At 61.6% G+C, this 23757-nt stretch overlaps 8 protein-coding genes across 8 annotated transcripts; 4 read left to right on the top strand and 4 right to left on the bottom strand.

Annotated features, from left to right (window-relative positions):
* Positions 1–485: 485 nt before the first annotated feature.
* Positions 486–4813, top strand: EHS24_000851 (uncharacterized protein; the record flags this gene model as incomplete). Its single annotated transcript, XM_028616666.1, has 6 exons — positions 486–886; positions 986–1059; positions 1100–1373; positions 2169–2571; positions 2718–3142; positions 3181–4813. The coding sequence occupies 6 exons, from the start codon at positions 486–488 to the stop codon at positions 4811–4813; spliced, it is 3210 nt and encodes a 1069-aa protein (XP_028480523.1).
* A 704-nt stretch (positions 4814–5517) lies between these two features.
* Positions 5518–7723, top strand: EHS24_000850 (uncharacterized protein; the record flags this gene model as incomplete). The annotated part of the gene is made up of 7 exons (XM_028616665.1): positions 5518–5647; positions 5842–5990; positions 6540–6740; positions 6955–7010; positions 7064–7556; positions 7664–7681; positions 7721–7723. The coding sequence occupies 7 exons, from the start codon at positions 5518–5520 to the stop codon at positions 7721–7723; spliced, it is 1050 nt and encodes a 349-aa protein (XP_028480522.1).
* Positions 7724–8285: 562 nt separating this feature from the next.
* Positions 8286–8986, top strand: EHS24_000849 (uncharacterized protein; the record flags this gene model as incomplete). The annotated part of the gene is made up of 4 exons (XM_028616664.1): positions 8286–8290; positions 8360–8415; positions 8590–8842; positions 8944–8986. The coding sequence occupies 4 exons, from the start codon at positions 8286–8288 to the stop codon at positions 8984–8986; spliced, it is 357 nt and encodes a 118-aa protein (XP_028480521.1).
* Positions 8987–9269: 283 nt separating this feature from the next.
* EHS24_000848 (uncharacterized protein) lies at positions 9270–9917 on the top strand (the record flags this gene model as incomplete). Its single annotated transcript, XM_028616663.1, has 4 exons — positions 9270–9591; positions 9630–9732; positions 9781–9802; positions 9840–9917. The coding sequence occupies 4 exons, from the start codon at positions 9270–9272 to the stop codon at positions 9915–9917; spliced, it is 525 nt and encodes a 174-aa protein (XP_028480520.1).
* Positions 9918–10095: 178 nt separating this feature from the next.
* Positions 10096–11334, bottom strand: NNT1 (nicotinamide n-methyltransferase; the record flags this gene model as incomplete). The annotated part of the gene is made up of 3 exons (XM_028616662.1): positions 10096–10810; positions 10985–11118; positions 11278–11334. The coding sequence occupies 3 exons, from the start codon at positions 11332–11334 to the stop codon at positions 10096–10098; spliced, it is 906 nt and encodes a 301-aa protein (XP_028480519.1).
* Positions 11335–11956: 622 nt separating this feature from the next.
* Positions 11957–15044, bottom strand: EHS24_000846 (uncharacterized protein; the record flags this gene model as incomplete). Its single annotated transcript, XM_028616661.1, has 3 exons — positions 11957–14064; positions 14317–14718; positions 14774–15044. 3 exons carry the CDS (start codon positions 15042–15044, stop codon positions 11957–11959), a joined length of 2781 nt encoding a protein of 926 aa, XP_028480518.1.
* Positions 15045–17385: 2341 nt separating this feature from the next.
* On the bottom strand, positions 17386–19311 carry UXS1 (UDP-glucuronic acid decarboxylase 1; the record flags this gene model as incomplete). Its single annotated transcript, XM_028616660.1, has 3 exons — positions 17386–18516; positions 19015–19092; positions 19288–19311. The coding sequence occupies 3 exons, from the start codon at positions 19309–19311 to the stop codon at positions 17386–17388; spliced, it is 1233 nt and encodes a 410-aa protein (XP_028480517.1).
* Positions 19312–22172: 2861 nt separating this feature from the next.
* On the bottom strand, positions 22173–23470 carry EHS24_000844 (uncharacterized protein; the record flags this gene model as incomplete). Its single annotated transcript, XM_028616659.1, has 4 exons — positions 22173–22321; positions 22384–22860; positions 23133–23234; positions 23416–23470. 4 exons carry the CDS (start codon positions 23468–23470, stop codon positions 22173–22175), a joined length of 783 nt encoding a protein of 260 aa, XP_028480516.1.
* Positions 23471–23757: the final 287 nt, after the last annotated feature.

Genomic DNA, 23757 nt, shown 5'->3' with positions numbered 1-23757 from the left:
GGCTGCAGGAACATTGGGCACATTTGAGTGGGGAGTGGACATTCCGAGGGGTTTCTTTCATTAGCATATGCAGGTTATAATAGAGGACAACGAGGAAGTGACAACGATGGAGTGTCATGTCACATTGAGGTACAGCCTGATAACAGTCGCGTTGCGTGTCGCGTCGTGAGGCAGACATCAGGTTCAGATCTGATGGGGACTGAAAGAGAGTTTGCTGCATGCTGGGAATCGTCGAATTGCTGGGCGTTTGTTCCCATTTGCATGTTGCGGACCCACGCAACGGCACAACCGGGTTCCTGTAAATGGTCAATGTGCGTCATCCGAGTCCGAGATGTCAGCTGCTGCTGCTGCTGCTGCCCACCTATCCGCCATTCCAACAATGAATGCATCGGCCATGGCCCTATCAGCAGCGACCTCTTGATTGCTGCTGCTTCCATTGCACCACTCGCCACTGGCACACTCGTTCACACACACACACACACAGCATGTTCATTCTCTCGCCACTAGGTGCTGTCCTTCTGGCATCCGGTGTGGTCGCCACTTCTGCGCCCATAGACGCAATCAGGGACCGTATCGCCCCGCTCCTCGCCCGTCCACACGACGAGCTCCTCGCGCTCGGCAGACACACCGTCGTCTACCCCTCCGCCGACCAGTACGGGTACTGGGTCGAGGGCCTGCCCGGCGCGGTGGTGATTGACTGGTCGGGACCACTGTCAACAGAGGCGGTGGCGCGGTCACGCCCGGCCATCGCGGACGTGCTGCTCATGCACCCTCCTCCATCGAGCGACTCCCATCTGCAGCTCCCCGAACAGAGGAGGTTTGGATACGCATCGGCGCAGCTCGTGCAGCCTGGAGAGGTCTCCTTCCCAGCCCATGTACCCCGCGAGTGAGTGTGGCTCGAGGAAAGGGTTGAGGCATTGAGGAAGGGTCGAGGAAGGCTGTGGAGCCGCCACTGGCGTACCGGCGTACTGGCGCTGATCCTAAGACCTGGAACCGGCTTTGTCGTCGTCCTCCTGAACTCGACCTGCGCAATGGAGACTGTCGCCCCCATCGAGTCCTGTGAGCTCACAAGGATTTGTACACTGAGCTGACGTTACAGGTGTCTGGGCCGTCTCGCCAGACCAGTTCGAAGTCAAGCCCTACGGCACGCGACTGGCTTACTACCGTGGCTGCAGCAACTCGGGGAAGCGGCGAGACGGGAGTGTGGGGTTTGACGTCTGGGTCGCGTTTGGGCTCACTGCTGTCCTGGGACTCGTCCTCAGCATGGGTGTTGCGCTCGGCTGGGCCGTGGGGTGGGGTCGGTGGGCGAAGAAGGACGGCTTGCTCGAGGAGGAGTGGGAGGGGAACGGGTACGGCACAGTCACTGAGAGGCGGTAAGCAGCGAGCGACTGGAGACCACAAGAGAAGGAGAGCAACTGGAGACGCAAGAGAAGGACTTCACGGGAGAAGGCCATGGAGAAGAAGACGAACATCACAAACACCACAGGGCACAGAACAAACACACGTATGTTGTATCAGGAGTACAAAGCATACCCATGCAAGGAGGAATTCAGCAGCACGGTCGCAGCGACGTCGAACCTTCGGGTGTGCTGGGAGTTGCACAGTTGACCGCTTTCGGCTCATGCATGTCCAGTGGCCAGTGATCAGTGATCAGTGATCAGTGACGGCATGAGCGAAATGCCTGAGTGGCGTCGAACGAAGTCGAGAACGCAGTATCAGGCGTATTACCTGTACGCTCCCAGTCTGTAGTGTGTATTTCCGAGCCACCGGAGAATGAGTGGCAGAGGCGGGCACACGTCGTTGACGTGGCTTGCTGACGTGCTTGCTGTTTTGGTCAACACGTTGGTTGTACGATGTATGCATCTCCACCACACCTTGCATGATGTTACGTGGCCAGCCGATGCGTGGCAGAACCACGCAGGCGTTGATGTTGAAGGGAGCCGGGAGGCCGCGAGTCTGATGATGGCAAAACCGTGTCCCGATAAATCAGTCTCGGGGTATTTGCGACCCGCTCACCGGTTAATACGGCGACAGAGGTGGACTCATTTGGTTCCTCTCCTTTAGCCATCCCACAGCTCTCCTCCTCCTCACCAGCGCCAACGCGCGCAGTGCGCGACCTTTCTATCATTTATCACTTTCCTGCCCCCGACAAAATAACACATCTGTAGTCTCGCCCGTCACCGCTTCGGCGCTGCTCACCGGCCTCCTGCCTCGCCTTGCCTCGTGCCAAGGCTCCTCCGACCGAGACACCCACCTCTCACTCCTCCACCGGCATCCGACGGCGCGACCATGCCTCTCCGCGACACCGTCGCGCGCATGGGCGCTGCGACGGGAGACCGTCTCAGCAACCTCCTGCACACGCTCGTCTTCTCCCTCCCCACCCCCGACAACGTGACCGGCTCGGCGGCAAACGCAACCACCAATGCAACGGGCACCCCGGTACCCACCGGTATCAGTGTCAAGGAGCTCGACAGTGGTCTCGACCCGGGCGTGTCCCGTGCCCTCGCGACTGGGACTGTTGGGCCGCTCTCCTTTGTGGGGTCCGGCTATGGCATGATGCTTGTTGTCATGGTGAGTGCTGGCAGTGCAGCGGCGTGTCAAGGGGGCCATCTGAGCGTCATATTGCGCCGCCCGTCCGTCGCAGCTTGCCTCCTTTGATCCTTTGAGCCCACAATCTCTACTACCTGTGCGCGGGCTACCTGCTGACGCTGCTACAGGCGATCCTGCTCAACCGTATCCACCACATTGTTCAACGCCCACGTCCTCCACCTCCACCACTCCCTCACCCGCCGACGACATGGTATGGCGCATGGAGGCTGCGTGTAGCACGCACGCTCGTGTCTCCCAACACGCCCCGCTGGCTGCGTGTGCCCGGTTTGCTGGGACTTGTGCGCGCCTGGGTCCTGTTCTCGGTCGTCACGCTCCAGACGGGCGAAATGTGGCCGTTGGACGCAACTGCCTACCTCGACAAGGCCACACAGGGGTGGTACCTCCAGCCGACGGCTCACCTGCTTGGCACTGGCATTGACCATCTCGGGGTGTGGGCTGACAACAAGGAGATGGGAGCTGTGTGCTGGAACACATTCCTCAGCGTCTGTGCCGGCCTCGTTTGCGGAGCGCTCGCAAATGGTCTCGACAGGGCGTGAGTTCCACCTCGCCGGGATATGAACTGACAAGCAGACGCCGCCGCGACGTGGGTGCTGGGTTCAACCTCTTTGGCTTCTCCTTCCTCCTTCACCTCTACTCGTCACCTCTCACGCACAAGACACCGTCGTCCGCTGCCCACTATGGACGCCCCGATGTGCACGCGCTCTTCCACCTGTGGCTGGGCTTGACAGAGCTCACCTGGCTGCAAGCGATCGAGCTCTCGCCGACTCTGCGCCGCAACCAGCTTCTCCCAACAGGTGCTTGCGGAGCGCTCGGCCTCATCCACTTTGTGTTCACGCTCATGACCTCGCCGCTCCGTTTCCCGAGCTTTACATTCGTCACGCACCTTCTTGCGCTCCTCCTCTCGATTATCATCATCTGCACGATCATCCTCCGCGCGTTCACTCACCTCTTCACCCTCGGATACATTCCCTCGCCGGTCTGGAGCTCTCTCCTCCCTCACGAAGGCGCGATTCCGTCGACAGAGGACGACGCCGGTGTGGCCCTCCTCAAGCTTGGCACGGCGTGCATCGAAGCGACGTCGTACTCTGGCCTCCGCAACGAGCTCGCCCCCGTAGAGCAGTCTGAGCCCTGGGTCCAGCTATCAGTCCAGGGCTGCGAGCAACTCATGCGGCCCCAGCACCTTGCCTCTGGCGGTCTCGACACCCGCATCGACAACATCCAGGTCACCGAGCTCACCGACCCCAACGCCGATTCACCATTCACACGTGAACTGCACAACTTCCGCAAGGCTGTCACGGCGCTCATCTCGGACGTCTTCTGGACCACAGTACTTGGGACTCCGATCGGTCGCAAGGCATACCTGCACGTGTGGCGCGCGTATCACGCTCGTTGGTGGTACGGCCCGCGCCAGTGGCAGATCTGGCGTCGCGCAGCCTGGGCTGCTCCTCACCGCAGGAGGCAGGCCCAGCCACCTTTCCTCACGCCTACAGCCATCGCCGCCATGGGGTGGTCGAGCGCCATCCGTCCTGGAAGTAGCATGTCTCGCCGGGCGCTCCCAGTTCGTAGCGGTACACAAACCCGCGCCGCTTCGGTCCCGGCCGACTACACGTATGACCAGGTGCTCCGTGGCGAGGTCGTGCTCGAGGACGACGACGACGAGTACGAGTGGGAGAGCCACGCATCGGGTTCTGATGACGAGGATGATTTGGAAATTGAGGAGCTCGACGAGCGTGAGCGTGGCCGCGACGGCAGCACAACTCCATCGCCCCGCGACCGCCTTGTCACTCCCCAAGTCGACCCCGAGGCCGAGTTGGACGACACGGACCCTGTCGCGCTCCAGCCCATCCTGCTCGCCCACATGACGACTACCACTTCGTCGCCAATGACACGCCGCCGCTACCAGGCCATGATGTCGTCTCACAATGGGACTGGTGACGCGTTCCAGGACATGGTTCTGCGTCGCCGTAACGAACTGGTGGGCGGCACTGCCACCCAGCCTCACAACGAGTGGGATGAGGAGCGCCGCCGCTCATGTGTGGTGTGCATGGTCCAGACTCGCGACATTATCCTCTGGCCCTGCCGCTGCATGCTCATGTGCAACGATTGCCGCGAGAGTCTTGCTGCGCGTTTGACGTCCAAGGAGCAGGCGTGCCCCAACTGTCGCACCAAGGTGGAAGGGTACAGCAGGGTCTACCTGCCGTAGACGGGAGGGATGGCGCCAGTAGTGTTCACATGTATATTCAGAGGGACGTTGGGGTATGCCGTAGAGAGCTGGATGAGGCCAGCTTTTGGTACATAGTCATGCATGTAAGTATAGCAAGTGATCAGTGACTGGGTGCCACGGTGCCACTCATGCACGTTTGAACGTGTGTCGGTCGCCCCCGCGCTGCGAATGCGGGATTAGTCGGCTAGGGAGGGGACCCATCGAGGCCAACCCTTTTTCCACCGCCGCCAGACGGTGACGTCGGGACGCTCAGATTTTTGGGCGACCACACGAGGTCTCACCATGCAAGCGGCCAGCCGGAGCCTAGGATTCGCCGCCAGCAGCCCAGCAGCGCGCATACATTGCGTCCTCACCACGCATCTCGTCTTGCTCAACCTCTTCATACCCAGCTGCACCACCCGCACCTTGCTGCTCCGCTCGCTGTGCGACCGCCGTTGGCACCCAACCCACCGCCCCCCGCCCACCGCTCTCCCTGCCACCTCCCCCCGGTTGTAAAAGCGCCCGCCACTCGGCCTGAGAGCCTCCGTCCGCGCGCCTTCACTCGTCGTCCGCCTCCGCAATCTTGGAGTATTGGGAGAGACCCAAGTTGCCCACACACCCGTTCCCTCCCTGAAAGTCGAGCGAGAGCCAGTCACGCCAGCCAGCCGCCGTATATTGGAAACACTGGGCGACAATATTGAATCATGTCTTCGTCCCACCCACCCACCCCTTCGGCAACGGCCGCTGCCACCATACAGTCTTCAAAAGCCGTCGCTCCGGCCCAACAGCCCGGCATGCCCACCGCTGCGTACCCCTCCATCAAGCTCTTTGCGGGTGAGCATCTACCGCGCCGCTGGGACGAGAGAGAGGGAGAGAGGGAGAGAGAGGGAGAGCCATTACGGATAGCGGAGTCGGTCGCCGTGGACCCGTTTGGCCGCACCTACAGCGAGCGCACTCGTCCTCCTCCCTCCCATGCTCCCCTCCTAGCCCATTCTCTCCCACAGCCAAGCAGCATAGCTGATACGCAGGCAACTCGCACCCCGAGCTCGCTGCGCTCATTGCCAAGCGCCTGGGCATCCCGCTCGCCCGCGCAAACGTGCAGCAGCCGCCCTCGGGTGAGACCAAGGTCACCATCGTCGAGAGCGTGCGCGACTACGATGTCTACATCCTCAACACTGTGAGTGGCTGCCCGCTATCGAGGTCATGGAGAGGTGGCGGCGGGACAGGCAAGGCAGGGCCAGTGGGGCCCGGGCCGGATCTCATCGCGCGACCAACTGCGATCGACACACACAATCCAGACTTGCTACAAATCTACAAATCCAACAATTCTGGGCGTGTGGAATGGGCCCGCAGCCGTTGTAGCCGGCGAGGTCGGATCGGGGCTGGCTGGAAATTTCCGTTTAACCACCACCACCACCACCCACAGCCACTGCATTGTCCGGTAGACCGGGATACGCGGTGGCGACGGCGGTGATCTGCGATGGGTGCTGCTCCGATGTCGTCGGCGTTGCATGCGGCTGCGGATCGAGTCGTGGGAGAGGATGGTACGCGAGTCACCTCCCACGTCGCTCCACCATTCCACACCCCAAGCTCAAGCTTTTCTCCCCCACCCCCCTACCATTCACACCGTGGTCTGCTGCCTGCCCCCCCATGCCAGAGGTCGTGTTCGAAGCGACGAAAAAAAAAAACAGTGTGCCAGCCACATGACGCTGACTCGGTTTCTTAGGGCGCTGGCGCCATCAACACGTCTCTCATGGAGCTGTGTATCATGATCCACGCGTGCCGCATCTCGTCGGCTCGCAGGATCACCGCCATCATCCCGCACTTCTTCTATGCGCGCCAGGACAAGAAGGACAAGTCGCGTGCACCCATCACCGCCAAGCTTGTCGCCAACATGCTCCGCGAGGCCGGCTGTGACCACGTTATCGTGAGTATCTATTCTATTCGTCAGAGCGTGGTGCTTGGTTTTGCCGTGACGAGTGTTTGGCACTCTTCTATTCAGGCTAGAGCTGGCATTCAATCGGCTGGTGGCGTGGCTTTTTTGCTGCGTACGCGTGCATGTGTCAGCCCTCGGCCGTAGAGCTCGACGACTACGGCCTGCGAGACAAAACCTTTGTGATGGCCTTTCTAACCACCCGCAGACCATGGACCTCCACGCCTCGCAGATCCAGGGCTTCTTCGACGTTCCCGTCGACAAGTGAGTTTGCATTCGCTGTGTCCACTGCAACGCACCTCAAAGCTAACATTCAGCCTGTATGCCGAGCCCTCGATGATCCACTACATCAAGACCAACATCGATGTCCAGAACTGCGTGATTGTGTCGCCCGATGCCGGTGGCGCCAAGCGTGCGACCTCGATCGCCGACCGCCTCAACGTCGAGTTTGCCCTCTTCCACAAGGAGCGCAAGCGCGCCAACGAGGTGTCGCGCATGGTTCTCGTCGGCAGCGTCAAGGGCAAGGTCGCCATCTTGGTCGACGACATGGCCGACACTTGCGGCACCCTCGGCCTGGCCGCCCGCAACCTTCTCGAGGCCGGCGCCACCAAGGTGTATGCCATTGTCACCCACGGTATCCTCGGTGGCCCCGCACTCAAGGTCATCCAGGAGAGTGGCCTCGAGAAGCTCGTGGTCACCAACACCATCCCCCAGTCAGCCAACGTCGAGAAGTGCGACAAGATCGAGGTCGTCGACGTGGCGCCTGTGCTGGCTGAGACCATCCGTCGTTCGCACTTTGGCGAGTCGGTCGTGAGTACCCCAGCGACAGCTGCATTGTGGCGTGTCGCTCTGCGCTCTGCGAGCGGCACACAGTGGCCACTGCAAACCGACGTGTCAAGTTTCAGTGCTGACGTCAGTCCTTCCTCTTCCACGAGGTGCCCTTTGTCAACGGGGTCTAGTTGTGTGTACGTTAGTGATCGAGGACGATTCATGTCAGATGCATCTTGTCGCGCGGAAGAGACCGCCCGAACGAGCGCATAGTATAGAGAAACAATGGGCGGTGTTGGTCAGAGATCAGAGATCCCAGCCAGTGTGTACCAGTTGTGTCTATCGCGTCATTCATCTTTTTTGCGGGGTGCATCGCACATCGTCGTCGTTACATCGTCATAACCGGGCGCCCTCCTTCCTGATCTTGTATATCTTTTTTGTCTGTAGCTCCCTTCAATGCCCATGTGTTTCTTGTGTTCCTGTGCATGTGCGTGCGTGGCTTAATCGTTGGCGCCCGTCGTGCGCTCTCGTGTCTGTAATCTGTGAACTACGAGCCGTCTCGCAGCCATTTTGGCTCTCTCTCGTTTCGGGTCTATTGGGCGGAACCAAATTTCGCTGCATTGGGCGCCAACATTGCGTGTCCGGTGCGTGTGCTGCGTGCTGCGTGCGGCACCGGGGGCGGCTGGCGGCTGGGCGGCGTGTGATCATGTGTTGTTGTCAAAAGGCAGCGTTTTGACTTGTGCCTGCACAACAACATCGCTCTTTGCCACCATGTCGTGAGTCGTCGCCGCCATGCGTCTAGCAAGATTGACGAGGGGAGACAAACGCTGACATGCATGGCACAGTGATACCGGCGCTGTTTCGTCTGGCGTCGTCCTCGTCCTCTTCCTCGCCATTGTCTGTACGTACCGCGCATTCATTCTCACACGCACATGTGAACGACAAGCTGACACCCCGCCTCACAACTTTTTCACGCCAACTGCCATCCCCATCGGTCCTCCTCTCACATCCACTTGCCATCCACCTCTCCCTCTCCCTCTCCCTTGCACTCTGCTCACCTTTGACGCACTCCCAGACGCCGTCATCCTCGCCGCGCGCAAGGTCAACGCCTCGACAGACAAGGCTACCGCCTCGCTCGGCTCCAAGGGCGTGACGTACGAGGACGGCACTATCAAGGTCAAGACCAGCATGGCCCCAGTGTCGCGTGAGCAGCAGGTCAAGGCCTCTGCGGATGCCGCCAACGCCGCTGCCCGTCACGTCCTCGACCACAAGGAGGCGTTCTCCGTCGGCGGTGGTGACGCCGCCGCTTCGGCTTCCGGTGTTGACACGTGAGTGGCTCGTGTGCAGAGATGCAGCAGCGCTGCGGATATGTAGAGCAAGATCGTGTCTGTGTGTGCTTGTGCTTGTGTGCTGACGCTGCATGCTCCAGTCCTACCAGGGGTTTCCGCCGCACGAAGAAGCTCGCCGACTAGACGTGGACAGTGTGCCCCCCATCTCACGAGTTTATGCAGTGTGCTTTTGTCGGTTCTTCCTTGCCTTCCCTCGACTCATATTTCACCATCACACACTCACCCACTTCTTGACTTTCTTGAACTCATTTGCCCATCCACCTTGAACTGCCCCATTCTTGCCCCCCGCCCGTCCTCACTACCCTCTGGCCTCTGCGTTGCTCCCAAGCACCTCCCTCTCCCTGTTCACTACAGGTTACCCCACCCTCCTTTCCATTCTTGCCTGTTTGCCACCCCTCTGCCCGCGATGGGCGACGGCATCAACTACCTCTCCCATCTCCGTCGCCACCACGAGGCGCGTCTCCGTCCTCTCCAGCGTCCACGCCGAGCGGCCCCGCCACCTCCCAGCACCACCACCGTCGGACCGAGCCAGAGAGTCCACACGAACACCAACACCCACGCCCACGCCCAAGCGCACTCGCGTTCACGCTCACATCCAAGACGGCACCGGTCTGATCGCCTCCCACCAGGCATTACGTTCGGCTTCTCCTGGGCCCAGCGCCAACCTGTTCCGGCGGCGACAGCTGGTAACCGCAGACGATACCTCTCCGTCCTGCAGGAGAACCTCGGTGGGTAGGGCTGTGTAACCGCCGGACTAACCCGCCAGCACCGCTGCCTGCTCCCGAAACCTCGAGGCGCCATGCCACGCTCGAGAAGATGCTCGCTGCTGACTGGACTGGTGTGAGAAAGGAGATGCAGCGTCGGCGTTTGTAAGAGTAGGTGAGCAAACTTACGACTCCCGCTTACCTTTGCAGCAGAGAACGTCAAGCCTCGAGCAGGGTAGGTGAAGGTTTCGGTTTCTTCTCACCTAGCCCAGGCATGTCGTGTCGAGCTCGAGCTTCCCCTCGTCAAGTCCACCATGTCAGACAAGATCATAAACCACACCCAGTCGTAAGTGTGTATTAGCTCAACTTGCGATCCTCACCTACCAGGCATGACCCTTTGCCTACTTGTTCTTTTTCAAACCCCAGTCGCCTATCGTAACCACAATGTACCACCTTGTCACCTTGTCCTCTCCACCAGCGGCTAAAACCAAGTCTATACATAACAAAAAGGCATGCCCACAGCTCTCTCTAGTCCTCGTCCGAGTCCTCCTCAAACGCCGCTCCAGTCCGCCACACCCTAAACCCATGCACGGTACCCCTCACCCTCTCCTCTCCCGGGTCGTTTTCAAACATGGGCCCCGTCCACTCCTCCACGACGCGCTCGTAGCCCCAGCCGCGCTTGGCCAGGCGGGGCATGAACGCCATGTCGGCGTCGGCGAGCCACGGCCGGTGGTGGGTGAGGAACACGAGCGCGCACGGCGTCTGCGGGGCGGCAGTGGGCGACTGGGGGTCGGGCGTAGGGACGCCCACGGCGGTCTTGAGCGTCGCCTCGAGGGTCTTGACGAGCGCGCCGTGCTGGCTGTGGTTGAACATGAGGTCGGAGAGGATCACGACGTCATACCGGCCCTGCTCGTCGTCGGCGGCGGCGGCAGCAGGAGCGGCAGCCTTCCTGTCCTCGTCGGTGATGCCGGCGTCGAGCAGCTCGGCGACGCTGTGGCCCCACGTGTGGCCCACGGCAAGCACGCTGGATCCCTCGCCGAGGTTGTGTGTCGCGTTGAAGGCAATGTTCTCCATGAGCACGTCGTCGGCGTAGTCTGTGGCCACGACGGTGCGCGCGCCCGCGAGCGAGCACGCGATGGACGGCAGGGCGCCGCCGGCGCCGAGCTCGAGGATGCGCTTGCCCTCTACGAGCGTCGCGGCGTGCTTGAGGAGGTACGAGGTGGTGACACGGGCAGTGTTCCAGCTGTAGCGCGACAATGTGAGCAGTGTGTCCTGTAGTGCCAGTTGCAGTTGCGCGATCGGTGTTGTCCGAGGAAGGCAGGAGGAACGAGGTAGGCCTGTAATTGGGGGCTACCTCGCCCCATGCACTTTCTCGCAACGCCAACGCAACCAACCCAGGCGCCAGACCCAGACTCACAGGTGGTGACCCCAAAGCGGGTGACTGCCAACCAGGCGGACCTCAATCTCCTTCCTGCCGTCGGCGAGCGCGCGGCCCTCGGGCAGCTCGTAGGTCGCAAAGCTGTTGGGGGCAGGCTCGGGGGATGGCGAGCGCTAAAATTCATGTCAGCGTGAGCGCTCGCGATGCGCCAAAGGCGGTACGCGGGCTGGGTACAGATAGCGGCATGCCGCTGGGTGATACCTGCCTCGACCTGGTCTCCCAGCTCATTGTCATGGCTGTGCCCACGGCCCCGCGCACCACACCGCACTCACCGGCATCAGGTCGCCGAGACCAAACCCTCCCTCGTCGTCTGAACCGTTGTCGCTCATCGTGCTCGGCGTCGTGTGGTGGTGTAGCGATGGAGGAAGACAACAACAGAAACCCCCGGCCGAACAAAGTCCAGGTTGTCAACTTTTGGTCCCTTCTTTCAACATTCGCGATTCAGGCACCGCTGCCGCTGTGTGACAATGTCCACAGATCCACAGACGCCTCTCTCCACTCCCATCTCACAAGTCTCCTTCTGCTGCATGCCACACGCCGGCTGCTATCCTCTACGACATTATGCATAGCAATGTACACGATCACCACAGTCTCCATCGTCCTAGCCGGTCTCCTCCTCCTCTCTTTCTCCCATGCTTTCACTTGGATCCAGCCGCTGAGATCCACCTCCTCCCTCCCTCCCGACAAACACTCTCCTCGTTCTTCTCGAACTCTCCCCCCTCGTCCTTGCGCCCAAGTGCGTTCTTGCTACGTCTAAGAATAGCACCGTAGTGTTGAGATATGTGTATATTGTTCGCTCGAGGCCAAGTCCCGCTCTGGCTCTCGCTGTGTGATGGCAGAATAAATGGTTGGGAGCGATGCTTTTGAATCTATCCGCGTACCGCGTCGGGTCGTCGTTGACGTGTTCGTTTTTTTTGGGAACTATTAGGCGTTGTACAGAGTCTCCCCCGCTCAGACCCTCGGCGGCGGCGCGATCTGCGGGCCGCCGTAGTGCATCGGAGGCGTCGGCGTCATGTGTCCGGAACCAGGCATGGGTGGGTGTGGGCTCCCGTGGTTCCCGGGACCGCCGGGACCTCCAGGACCTCCAGGACCGCCAGGACCGCCAGGACCGCCGGGGCCGCCGGGCACGCCGCGGACGGCGCTCAGACGCTCATAGTAGGCAAAGTCCTGGAGGAGCGATGTCTTGGACTTGTGCTGGTGCTCGAGGAAGATCTGGAGGACCTCGCAGCCGGCCTCGTACGGCAGTTCCTGCGTGTCGCGCGAGTTTGTAATGGGCTTGCGCTCGGGCGTGTTGGTGAGGCGGATGTGGCGGAGCGCAGCGGTCGGGACGTCGCGCACAAAGATCCAGCGCACCTTGAAGATACCCTTCCACTTGTCCTGGGCCCAGACGGTCGATGACTGGGTCTCGTCGACGGGCGTGAGCATCTGGGCGACACCGCAAAAGTGGCGACTGCCGTTGACGCTGAAGAAGAGGTAGATGGGTCCGCGGTCGTGGCTCTCGCGGAAGGCCGTGTCGAGGCGCTTGTTGCCCAGGACGGTCGACGACCAGATTTCGTGCTTGAGCGACTTTTGAACATCGTCCTCGGTGTAGCTCTTGATAACAAAGAAGCGCGCAACGGGCGGGCGGCAGTCAAAGGCTGCTGGGTTGAGGCCCTTGCTGCGTGCCAGCTCGATGACATCCAGGTCCTGGGCCGAGAGTGGAGGGCCACCCGCCGCACCACCGTGGCCGCCAACGTGCTGACCGCCAGGACCGCCGCCGCCCATTGCCGTGGTCGGTGGAGTGGGGTAGTTTGGAGTGTACGACCCAGGCCCGCCCATGAAGGCTCCCTGGCCCATGAAGGGGGGCTGCAGCTGCATAGGAGGAAGAACGGGGACGGGCCCAAGGGAACCGCCGCCGAGACCGGCCGCGAGCTTGAGCTGGGCCTGCGCCTGGGCGTACAGCTGGTGCTGCTGGTGCGGCATGAGGCCGCCGAGGTTGGGGTGGAGCTGCTGCTGGCCGCCGGGAGTGCCCCAGTGGGGCACACCGTACGGTGAGGGGGCACTGCGTTCGTCCCAGCCGGCGCCGAGGGTGCGTGCCGACGGCTGCGGTGACGGCTGGCCAGGCATGCCGACGAGGTTGGTGACCCACGAGGGCTCCTCGCCTGGGTGCGCGGCTGGCGCCTGCTGGTGCGTGACATCACGGCCGGAGAGGGAAAGTGCGTCCAGAGCGTCTTGGAGCTGCTGGGCCTGGAGCTGCTGCGCCGACGACGACCATCCGTCGTCGCCGGGAGCAGGCGCGCCAGGTGTCCACACGGTGCGGCCGATGGGGTTGGTATCGTCCATGCCGATTGACAAATGGCGCGAGTGCCTGCGCCCTTCGCCCGCAGCACCTGATTGCGACCCGGAAGGCGATGCAGCGAGGCGCCGGCGCAAATCCTCGCGCTGGTCGAGCGAGAGCAACGCCTGTGAACGCTCCAGGCGCTCACGGTTGCGCGCCGACGACCCGTACGTGAGGCTCTGGTGACGGCGGATGTCACTGACAGGCTCGTAGTCGCCGTGGCCGTCTTCGCTCGAGGCATACAGCGATGGGTGGGCCTTGCCTGGACGTGGGGGGGTGGCGGCACTGAATGCGTGGGGAGGGCCGGGGCTCGTGTGCATGTTGCGCGAGTACGCGAGCTCGCCCGGTGCGCGCATGGACGCACTGCGGCCGAGGGTGCTAAAGTCCACCTGGGGGTTGGACTGCATGTGTGCGCGAAGACTCTGGGTGCGTGACACACCAGCACTTTGAGGTTGGCCGGGAGTCGGGAAACCAGCTGAATGGCCGGCGCTGCCTGGGGTGGTGGCGATGGGCGAGTTGCCCGGGTTGTTGGGGTCGAGACCGCCCGTGATCATGCTGAGAGATGACAGAGAGTGTGACGGGTTGTGTGAGCTGTTCCGAGAGTGCGATGCCTGAGTACCAGGGGGCGGCGACGCAGGCTCTTGTTCGCTTGGCTGGTAAACGCGACGGGGCGGACGAGGAGGCGGAGGCGGCTTCATCGAGCCCGGAGGGTTGGACTGTGCCGACTCGCTGGTGGCCATGGCTGGTGTAAACAGACCCGGGTTGACGCCGCCGTTGTTCAACACTGCTGCACGCAAAACGTGGTGCGGAAAGGAAAGGCAAAGGAGAGGGAGAGGGAGAGGGGAGGGAGAGGGAGAGGGGAGCGTGCGAGAGTTGGAGATGTGACGCGCGGTTGGAGAATTGTCGGCAAGGGGCACATGTCGCATGAGCAGTCAGCGCGTGTTGCACGGGCCAGCACAGTGGTTTCTCAGCAGCAGTTTTGACATGTACTCACACCTGCGGGATGGAAGCGAGCTCTGGCGTGCCAACCCCTTGCCCCATGTTCCGCGCTCTGTGGCCGACGTGTCGTGCTCGTCGGCGGCCTCGGTCTCGATGAGGGTCTCCTCGGCGGCAGGCGCGGCGACGCGGGAAGCGTAGGCGTCTCGTGCGCTCTGTCGACGGACGAGGCCAGAGCCCACACCGCCGACATCACCGACACCGACACCGCCAACACCCACTCCGCCGACACCGACACCGCCGACGACGCCGACGACGCCCGCGTGGCCCGAGGGCACGATGCTGGGCACGCCGCCAAGGCCTGAGAACGATCCAGAGCGGAAGCGCGACGGCGGGACACCACCACCAAAGCTGCTGCCGCCAGAGGACTGCTGCTCGTGTGCACTGGCCGAACCAGGAACTGGGGCCGGTGTGGGACCGCCGCCGCCGCCGCCGGCGACGTTGACGCCGTTCACCTCCCACCGATCCGGCCGCGCCGGATCCCATGCCGATGCTGGATCCAGCTGCGACGCCGCCAAACGAGCGACGGTGGGCTTCGCGGTCTGTCGCCGTGTGGTAGACGGGTGGTGGGGGGCCGCTGCGCGGCGTCGCGACCGTCTTGTTACGGCGGAGAAGGCTCTCGGCGTCTGGGGGTGGGGGCCCGGCTGACGGGCCGCCTGGAGGGAAGGCGTTGGCGGCGGACACGGGGGGCGGTCCGCGCGGCTGCCTTATGGGAGCCGAGGACATGGTGTGTGTGGATGAGATGGAGATGGAGATGGTGCGAATGAGAGAGAAGGGAAAGACCAAAGCGGGGTAGAAGGTGGGGGTGAGGTGGAGATGAGAGACAGGTCCTGGATATGGAGCAACAGCAAAGCGACGACGACGAGCAGCGTTGCGTGGGGGGTGGTCGAGGTAATTCCCCTGACGTGCCAGATCTCTCCCTCTCTCTCCAGGCAGAGAAGACGACACGCCCATTCCGCCCCCGCGCAGTCGGTCGGTCGTGTCGGTCGCACTACTCCATCGCAACGGCTCATCATCATCATCATCATGCACCCAGTCTGCAGCAACCCCATATGCATGGCCCCCCGGTGAGCCACACATGTCTTTGACTAGATGCACCGCCCGGACAGCCACAGCAACATGGCACCGCGCACCGCCTCGCTCTAGCGACCAGGAAAGCTGAAAAAACGGACCTGTCCAGCCGAAAAAGGCAGAGTCATCCTGACCACATTTTCTTTTTCCCTCGATTCCCTCTCACGCATCTAGGACGCACCCATTCGGCATTCAGCTCGTTGTTGCACGCGTCCCGTCGCGTCTGCCGTCTGACACAATGCATTCTCTCACGCGCTCGCAGTGCATCGCCTGAGATCCCGTCCGCAACTGTGCCGTCCACCACCTCGGGTGGCTGGCAGCCCATTGGGCCATTGATGAGCAGACGCTGCGCAACGAAATGCCGACCCCCGTGTACCCTCGTCCAGCCTGCCACTCTGTGTCATGTCGCCCTCATTGCCTCGTGAGATGGTGAAGGCTCCTCTTGGCAGTGCCGATTCCGGTGATCCTGGCATGCCGCCACAGCCAGGCTTATACCTTATACCTTACACGTCATCGTTATATTGCCAGGGACACAAAGTCGGCGAAAGCGAGTTAGATACCGACAGGACATGTGTTCGCTACCTGGGCGAATGTTCGATTTGGGTGTGGCATGCTGTGAGATCGGCAGGAGTCTGCTCACTGATCACTTCGCAGTCGATTAAGAGCGTGTACGGCAGGGTGCGATGTGCGTTAATAACCGGCCCCGGGGAGAGTTTGGGACAGTGTGGAGACAGGACCGGGTGAGACATACCTGCGGACCATGAGGCGAGTCAGTCGCAGCGAGTCGTAAGCCTCAGTCTCCTGTAGCCCATAACCTCGATGTCCTTTCTAACAAGCGACGCCGAGGACACACACTTGGCGGGGCGGAGATCGGAGAACCCACCGACCGCCAGCGTGACACGGACATGCCCCATGAGCCCCACAGCTCATATACCGCAGGCCGCAGGTAGCTGCGGTCAGAAGCTTCTTCAGGCCAGAGATTCAGATCCCAGATCCAAACGAGGCGCGCAAAATGGTACTTTGCTTCTCTCATCGTCTACCGCCATTCCATTCCAGCCTCGCATGCACACGCGATTCTACACTCTCATCTCGACCACCTACATGACTTGCCTGGCCCCAGGACACGCTGTACACCACTCGAGCGCTACGCTCCGCGTGCATATATCTCTTGACACACACCGGCAATCCACCGCCGCCACACGCACGAGATACCCGGCATACGCATATCCCGTTGGCGTGGGTCGTGGCGCACATGCCCGCCCATGCCCATGGCCCACACGGCTCGGCGCCCATGTACCCCACCGACCCACCCACCCAGCACACACACGTCAGAAGGGCCTGGCCTGTGCTTCTGCACACACTGGCGTGTGGTTCGGGCCGGGCTCGTTGCTCCACGCAGAGGCCCAGACGGCAGAGCAGGCAGGTGCGCGTGGCGGTCCACCCCGAGATCCAGAGCGAACGGGGTAGGCGCGGCGTGCTCGGCGTGCGCGTGAGATCTGTGGCGGCAGAAACACCACTGTGCCCATGTGTCTAAAGTGTACCCGAGTGTGGACGCCGCGCTCCCTCGACCTCGTTCAGGTGACACGACGTGCCTCCCTCTCTGGCACGACGGCCCTTGACGCCAATGTACACCCCGAGGGGATACCCGGAGCAGACCTGGACCGCGGTAGTCACCACCCGCTTGCGTTCACCACAGTGGCGTGTAGTTTGGGGGCAGGCTCCGTCTTCCAACATCAGTCCAGTCAGTGTCTATCAGCAACTTTGCCCTGTCGCTCTGATGTAGTACCTAAGTCCGTGGCATAAAGGTAAAGGTATAAACAGGGGCCAATGCCCCGCTCAGTTCTATAGACCCGACAAGAACAAAAGAGATCGTGTCGAATACAGTTGGGAGTTGGTTGGCTATTGTAATCGACGCCGACAAAGCAAAAAAAGGACACAAAGAGGGCGCGAAAAAGGTGTGGGATGGATGGGGGGTGTTTTTAGCGAATGCTACCGCTTAGATCTTGCCGAGGTCCATGGCCTGCTTGTAGTAGAGGACCATCTCCTTGACACCCTGGCGGACGGCCCAGCGGGGCTGCCACTCGAGCTGCTCCTTGGCGCGGGTGGTGTCGGCACGGCGACGCTGGGGGTCGTCGGTGGGCATGTCCTTGTGGACAATGCCGACGCGCTTGACGGGGAGGCCGTACTCCTTCTGGACCTCCTCGACGACGTCACGGACGGCCTCGGCAAACTCCATGATGGTGAACTCGTGCGACGAGCCAATGTTGACGGGACGGGTCTCCTCGCCGTTCATGAGGAGGATGAGGCCGTCAATGAGGTCGTGGACGTACTGGAACGAACGGGTCTGCTGGCCGTCACCGTACACGGTCATGTCCTCGCCCTTGAGGGCCTGGATGATAAAGTTGGAGACAACACGGCCGTCGTAAGGGTTCATGCGGGGGCCGAAAGTGTTGAAGATACGGGCGACACGAACGTCGACACCGTCCTGGCGCATGTAGCCGTAGGTGAGGGTCTCGGCGACGCGCTTGCCCTCGTCGTAGCACGCACGGGGGCCAATGCAGTTGACGTGGCCCCAGTAGTCCTCGCGCTGGGGGTGCTCCTCGGGGTCACCGTAGACCTCCGAGGTCGAGGTGATGAGGAAACGGGCCTTGGTACGCTTGGCAAGACCGAGCATGTTAAGGGTACCCATGAACGAAGTCTTGATGGTCTTGACAGCGTTGTACTGGTAGTGGGGGGGCGAGGCGGGGCACGCAAGGTGGTAGATCTGGTCGACCTCGATCATGAAGGGCTCGACAACGTCGTGGCGGGCCATCTCAAAGTTGGGGTGGCCGACCCAGTGCGAGACGGTGGTACGCGAACCGGTGAAGAAGTTGTCAAGGACAGTGACCTCGTGGCCGAGGAGCATCAGGCGGTCGACAAGGTGCGAGCCGACGAAACCGGCACCACCAGTGACGAGGATGCGCTTGCGCTCGGCATTGGGGAGGAGACGGACGGGGGGGAACTTGGCAAAAGTGGTGTACTGGATCTTGTTCGACTCCTTGTCGTAGGTCGACTCGGTGCCGTAGTCCTTGTGGGGGGTAGGGACAGTGTTGTCGACCTTGTCACCCTCCTTGACGAAAGCAGGGGCCTGCAAACATTTCGCGTCAGCGCCATGTCGCGTTCCTCCGCAGCCAGCCCAACAAACGCCAACCACGCCCAAAAACACTGGCCCCGTCCAATATATATAAACATGACCAGTGGGCGTCATTGATATCATAAACGCCACCGTCCGCCCAGCGAGGACGGCATGTGAGTGGACCCCCTATTGCACGAGGGACACGGACACACGCCCAGCGGGGGCTGGGAAAGAAGGGGCGAGCGAGGACCATGGAAAGCAACGCGTGCCTTTTCACCACCACAGCCAAAAGCGCGCTCGCACCCCACCGGCCAGCACACTGCGCGCGCGCGCACAACACAGGACCGCCCTCGTCGGCGATGCCGATGTGGGGAGTGTGCGCAGGACGAGCTCGATGGGTACGGTGCATTGCCGGGGCTAGTTTTGCCTTGGTGCCACGTCACGACGGATTGGGGTGTTTTTGGGCCCAGTGGTGCGCGGGTAGGCCAATAATAACAAGGGACGACTCACGAGGTAGAGGCTACGAAGAGTGTCGGTGTCGATGCGCGAGTCGAAGCCGTTGCGGCTGTAGCCGACCTCCTTGATCTCCTGTGTTGGGTGTCAGTAAACTGTTTGTTGTGCGGGTGGGGGGTGAGGCAAAGGGATCGACTGCGGGCCTGCCAGAGCTGATAAAGGCTGATTGTGGAGGAGGGGGGAATGTTTGGGAGGCTTGGAGGATGGGGAGTTGGGTTTGTGGAGGTGTATGCAGGTCGCGCCGAGCGGGGGGATGGGGGGTAGACTTACAGCGGTAGCAGCGGGAGCAGCCATGGTTGCGAATGAGTAAGAGAGAGTGTATGAAGAAGAGAGAGAGACGGAGAGAGCAAGACGCGGGATAAAAAGGTAATACGGGTAGATGAGAATAGAGTGGTGGTGCGTTCCCCCCCCCCCCTGCGCGACCGGGCGGGGGCTGGGCCAGAGCGGCAGCAGTTGCGGTTTGGGGCAGCGAGAGGAAAGACGCGTACGGGCGTGCGGCCGGCGGAACCTGGCGCTGCTGGCTGCAGCTGCTGGGCCTGCTGGGCCTGCTGGGTTTTCCCCCTCTGGTGCATGCCAGCCCCACACCGTGTGTGGGATATGCTCTCAGCGCTCACAAGAGCCCTTACTTGGGCTTTTGCACCTGTCACTTGCGCACACCCAAAAAAACACGGCAGTAGATCGCCCAGAGAACCAGAGAGCCTGGGTGTGTGGGCGGGAAGCACCGAATGAGGGGCATGTTACCTTGTTCGCCTGCAACGCCCCCGAGGCTCTCTTCGTCTCTTTCTTTCTTGTTCGTGGTGAGACCTGGGCTGGCATTGTAGAAAGAGAGAGGGAGAGAGAGTTACCCTGGCGGTATGCCATTCACGCCGCCGCCGCCCAGGGTCGGAACAGCAAGAGGGAGAGAGGGGGGACGAGAGCGTTCTGCCCGTACAAAACACTGGCGTTGGCATACTGGGGGGGTGGGGGGTGCAGCACCTGCACTAGCAGAGCTCATATCCCCCTGGCAGCCTATTCAGTCGCCATTGCTCTCTCGTCCCTCAGCCATGCAGCCATGCGCGTCACAGAGCACTCTATGGGATGATCCTCTAATGACTGTTTGCAACTCTCGCTCTTTTTTTCCTGGCACAGGGTTTTATTCTCTTTGCCCAGACGCGCCACGCGTACGCGCCTTCATGTTGCTGCTAGCTCGCTGCCAAAGTGCCAGCAGTCGAGATGGATCCTGCAAGCACTCTCGCCTCACAACCAGCTAGCTGTGCTAGCCCGCAGTACAGCAGTGCGAGAGGGAACGAGACGGGGAGAGAGACAAGAGAGCCGAAAGAGGTACACTGTGTGACCGTGAAGATGCAGGCGGCCGCGCGCCCTTGCTTTCGTGTCCATATCTCCCTCCCTTGGGCCGGAGAGCTCTCTGCCTCGCTGACCTCGTAGTGCCTAAGCACAGTGCCATAACCGGCAGCTTGGCAGAAAACAGAAACACCACCATGGCCACCATTTCAGCTGCCTGCTGCGCGATGCATTGAGTCGCGTCTGCCATGACGCCTGCACGCCGCAGTCGACGCGTCGTCGCGTTTTTTTCGTTATCAGACGCCAGAAAAACGGACCTTTGCTTCCTTTAGGATCCTAAAGGTCGCCAAGAGTCAATTAAGCCTTGAAAGCCTCGAAGCCTCTGCTCCCTCCAAAAAACCCTTCCAAGGCCTCCTCCTCGCAGAAGCCACCACCACCGCCCGAGAAAGCTTGCTCTTTTGGGCCATTGGGGGGCGGTTGGGCGCGCATGCTGTTCGGACGCGATCGCTCGGCGCGCCGAACGCGCCACTGGCCACTGGCCACTGGGCCTCTGATCCACAGAGTTGCTGGCTGGCCACTAGGCCACCACTGGCACGCACATGGGCATTCTGCCGGGGCTCACAGCTGGCCAGCAGGCAGCAGGCAGGCTCAAGCTTCAAGCTCTTGCGTGTCCCTCGACTGGCCACGGCCACTGATCCACGATCCACTGACCTGGCACGCGGGCGCTGTCTTGGCCAACACACCGTACCGTGGCAACACCATTCGGCATGGCGGCGTATCGCCCGGCCGACGCGACGCGCCCATCTCCCTCGCAGCACGTAGCACGGACACTGACATCGATACAACAGGCATCGCGCGCGCATATGCACGGCAGAGAACAGGTGTTCCCTTGCAACCCTTGCTCGCTCCCGCGTTTTTCTCTCTGGATTCTGTACTCTGTCGTGGAGCCATGGAGCCATGGACATGTGTGCGGCGACACTCACGTCCCGAGTTCCCGCGCCCCCGCCGGGTCGTTTCGGAGCGCGATTGATCTGCAACAGTGGCGCGTAGTGGCCTGTGGCCAGTGGCCAGTGGGTGCCGCAAATTCCGGGTCTCTCTCCAACCGCACACCCCTTTGCAGTCAAGTCAGGCCGGCACGCCGGCGCGCTGGCGCGGCGGCGCAGCCCTCGTCCTGGCATGGCCTCTGATCCATTGATCCGTAAACCTGAAGGCTGGGAAGATGGGACCTGGGCCGACGCGCTTGCGGCTGCCGGTGGGCCTGGCCTCTTGGTCTCTTGCGTACTTGCGTCTGCGCTGCGTGCTGCGTTTTGCAAGTGGCAGGCGGGCCAGTCGGGCCGCACGCCTAATGATCCCTATGACGAGTGACATGTGGACAGGGACACTTGCTTCCTCGTGTCGTCACCGTCACTCTGCACTCTTGTCACAGTCGATCGGGTGATCCCATGGCAGTCACCGGCCATCTTCAGTAAACCCCACTGCCACCTCCCTCCTCCCTCCTCACTCGTGAAACATTTCATATATCTGGCTATCAAAAACGGGTGGCGCGAACACTGTACAGATAGGGAGGGGGGGGATTGAAAAAAAAAGGTGGAGAGGGTCGAGGCTGCGCGCGCGAGCTGCGCAAGGTGGGATTTGGATTGGGGAGGTAGGGGTAAAAACTATACGTTCGGCGTTCATGGACCGCGCGGCATATCAAGTCCGCGGTCGCTCACACCCACAGATGGCGGTCGTGTAGAGATCAAAGAGGGACTGGGGGCGACGGTTTAAGGTGGTGGTGCGCAGCGGGCTGGCGGGCTCTGGCGGACGGGCGGGCGGACGGGTACGATAAGCTCGATGTGGGTAGCTTTGGGTAAAAACGAGTCGCCTTTGCAGGTTTAGCAGCAGCCACCCTTCTTGGCCGCGGCACCGTCGCCGAGGTTGACGGCGCTGGCGTCGCCCGCAGCAGCGTTGGCTGCCGAGCGGCGGTTCTGGGCACCGCCGGCAGCGGGCTTGGGGGTGATGGTGTCGAGAGGGATGGTCTTGGCTGCAGAGTGTCAGCGCGACGAGCTCGAATGAACAACAAGAACGAGCTAAGCCTGCACTCACCAATCTCGGTAAACACATCCTGCACGTTGGTGCCGGCCTTGGCCGACGCCTCGAAGAAGAGCAGGCCACACTCGTCGGCGTATGCCTTGGCCTCGGCGTGGGACACCTGCCTGGGACCCTCAGACGCAGGCGCAGCTGCAGGTGGGGGCGGGGTTCCGTCCTCGTCCTCGTCTGCGGGTGCGTCCTCGTCTGCGGCCTCGGGAGCCTCGGTGGGGGTAGAAGCCTCCTCGCCATCGGCACCCTCGACGAGGTCGAGCTTGTTTCCCACAAGCGCAATCACAATGTTGGGGTTGGCCTGCCTCTGCAGTTCCTTGACCCATGCCTTGGCCTTTTCGAGGCTCGCAGCCTTTGTAATGTCATACACGACAACGGCGGCAGCCGCGTTCCTGTAGTACATTGGCGCAAGCGAGTGGAAACGTTCTTGGCCGGCAGTGTCCCAGATCTCAAACTTGACAACCCGGTTCTCGAGGCGGCACTCTGGGGAAACACTGTCAGCTATTGACCCTCGCTGTGGTGTGCTCCGTGCTTCGTTCTGTGCGGCGTTGCTGTTTGCTCGTGCGGTCGACGGGAGCAAGACCATCACTCCACTCCAAGTCTCTCTCTTGCGTCATAGCTGGCAAGGAAGAGCCAAGGAGCCAGCCAGTGCACGCAAAGGAGCAGATGAATGAATGAAACGCTCATCTCATACACTGCCGCCTTCCGCACGGCTGTCCGCACCACAGGCCGCAGAAGCACTTTGTGATACTCACTCTGCGTGAGGAAGGCCGCTCCAATGGTGGGTGACGTGTTCTCGTTGAAGTCGTTCTGGACAAAACGCAGGACGAGCGACGACTTGCCGACAGCAGCCTCGCCTGTGGGGAGAACCAAAGTAGCATGGAGGCGGGGCGAGGGGTAATGAAGACGACGGTTTGAGGGTGCGCGCAAGGTTTGAAAGGGAGGGGGGGCCACAAGACGCATTCGTGTTCGTAAAGATGATTCCAAGGAGGCGGTGTCAGCATGATAACTGTTACGGCGACAGTGGCAAGGACGTACCGAGGAGAACGAGCTTGACCTGAACAGCCTTGACAGAGGGGTCCTCGGACGCCATGGTGATGATGAGAGGGGGAGAGGGGGAGGCGACGGGGGGTGGTGGTGGTCTAGTTGGAGGCGAAGGCTTGGCTCTCGGGGGAAGCGGGGGCCGGTGCGGTGGAGAGTGTGGACCTGGGGTGGTGGATTATAGGTCACAGGAAGGGAGTGCGCCTTGTGGTCTGGCGTCTAGGCGGTGTGGGAGAGTGTGCGGACGAGAGACAGGGGATACGAGTAGAGATGGACGGATCTTTGCGTCTTCGATGGGGGTGTGAGAGAGAGTGAATGGACATGGGACCGCTCTCGTGC

The sequence above is a fragment of the Apiotrichum porosum genome (genome assembly GCF_003942205.1).
Source record: "Apiotrichum porosum strain DSM 27194 chromosome Unknown scaffold_1, whole genome shotgun sequence".
NCBI classification, from domain to species: domain Eukaryota; kingdom Fungi; phylum Basidiomycota; class Tremellomycetes; order Trichosporonales; family Trichosporonaceae; genus Apiotrichum; species Apiotrichum porosum.
Note: the sequence above shows the minus strand (reverse complement) of the source record. Positions and strands in the feature narration are given on the sequence as shown.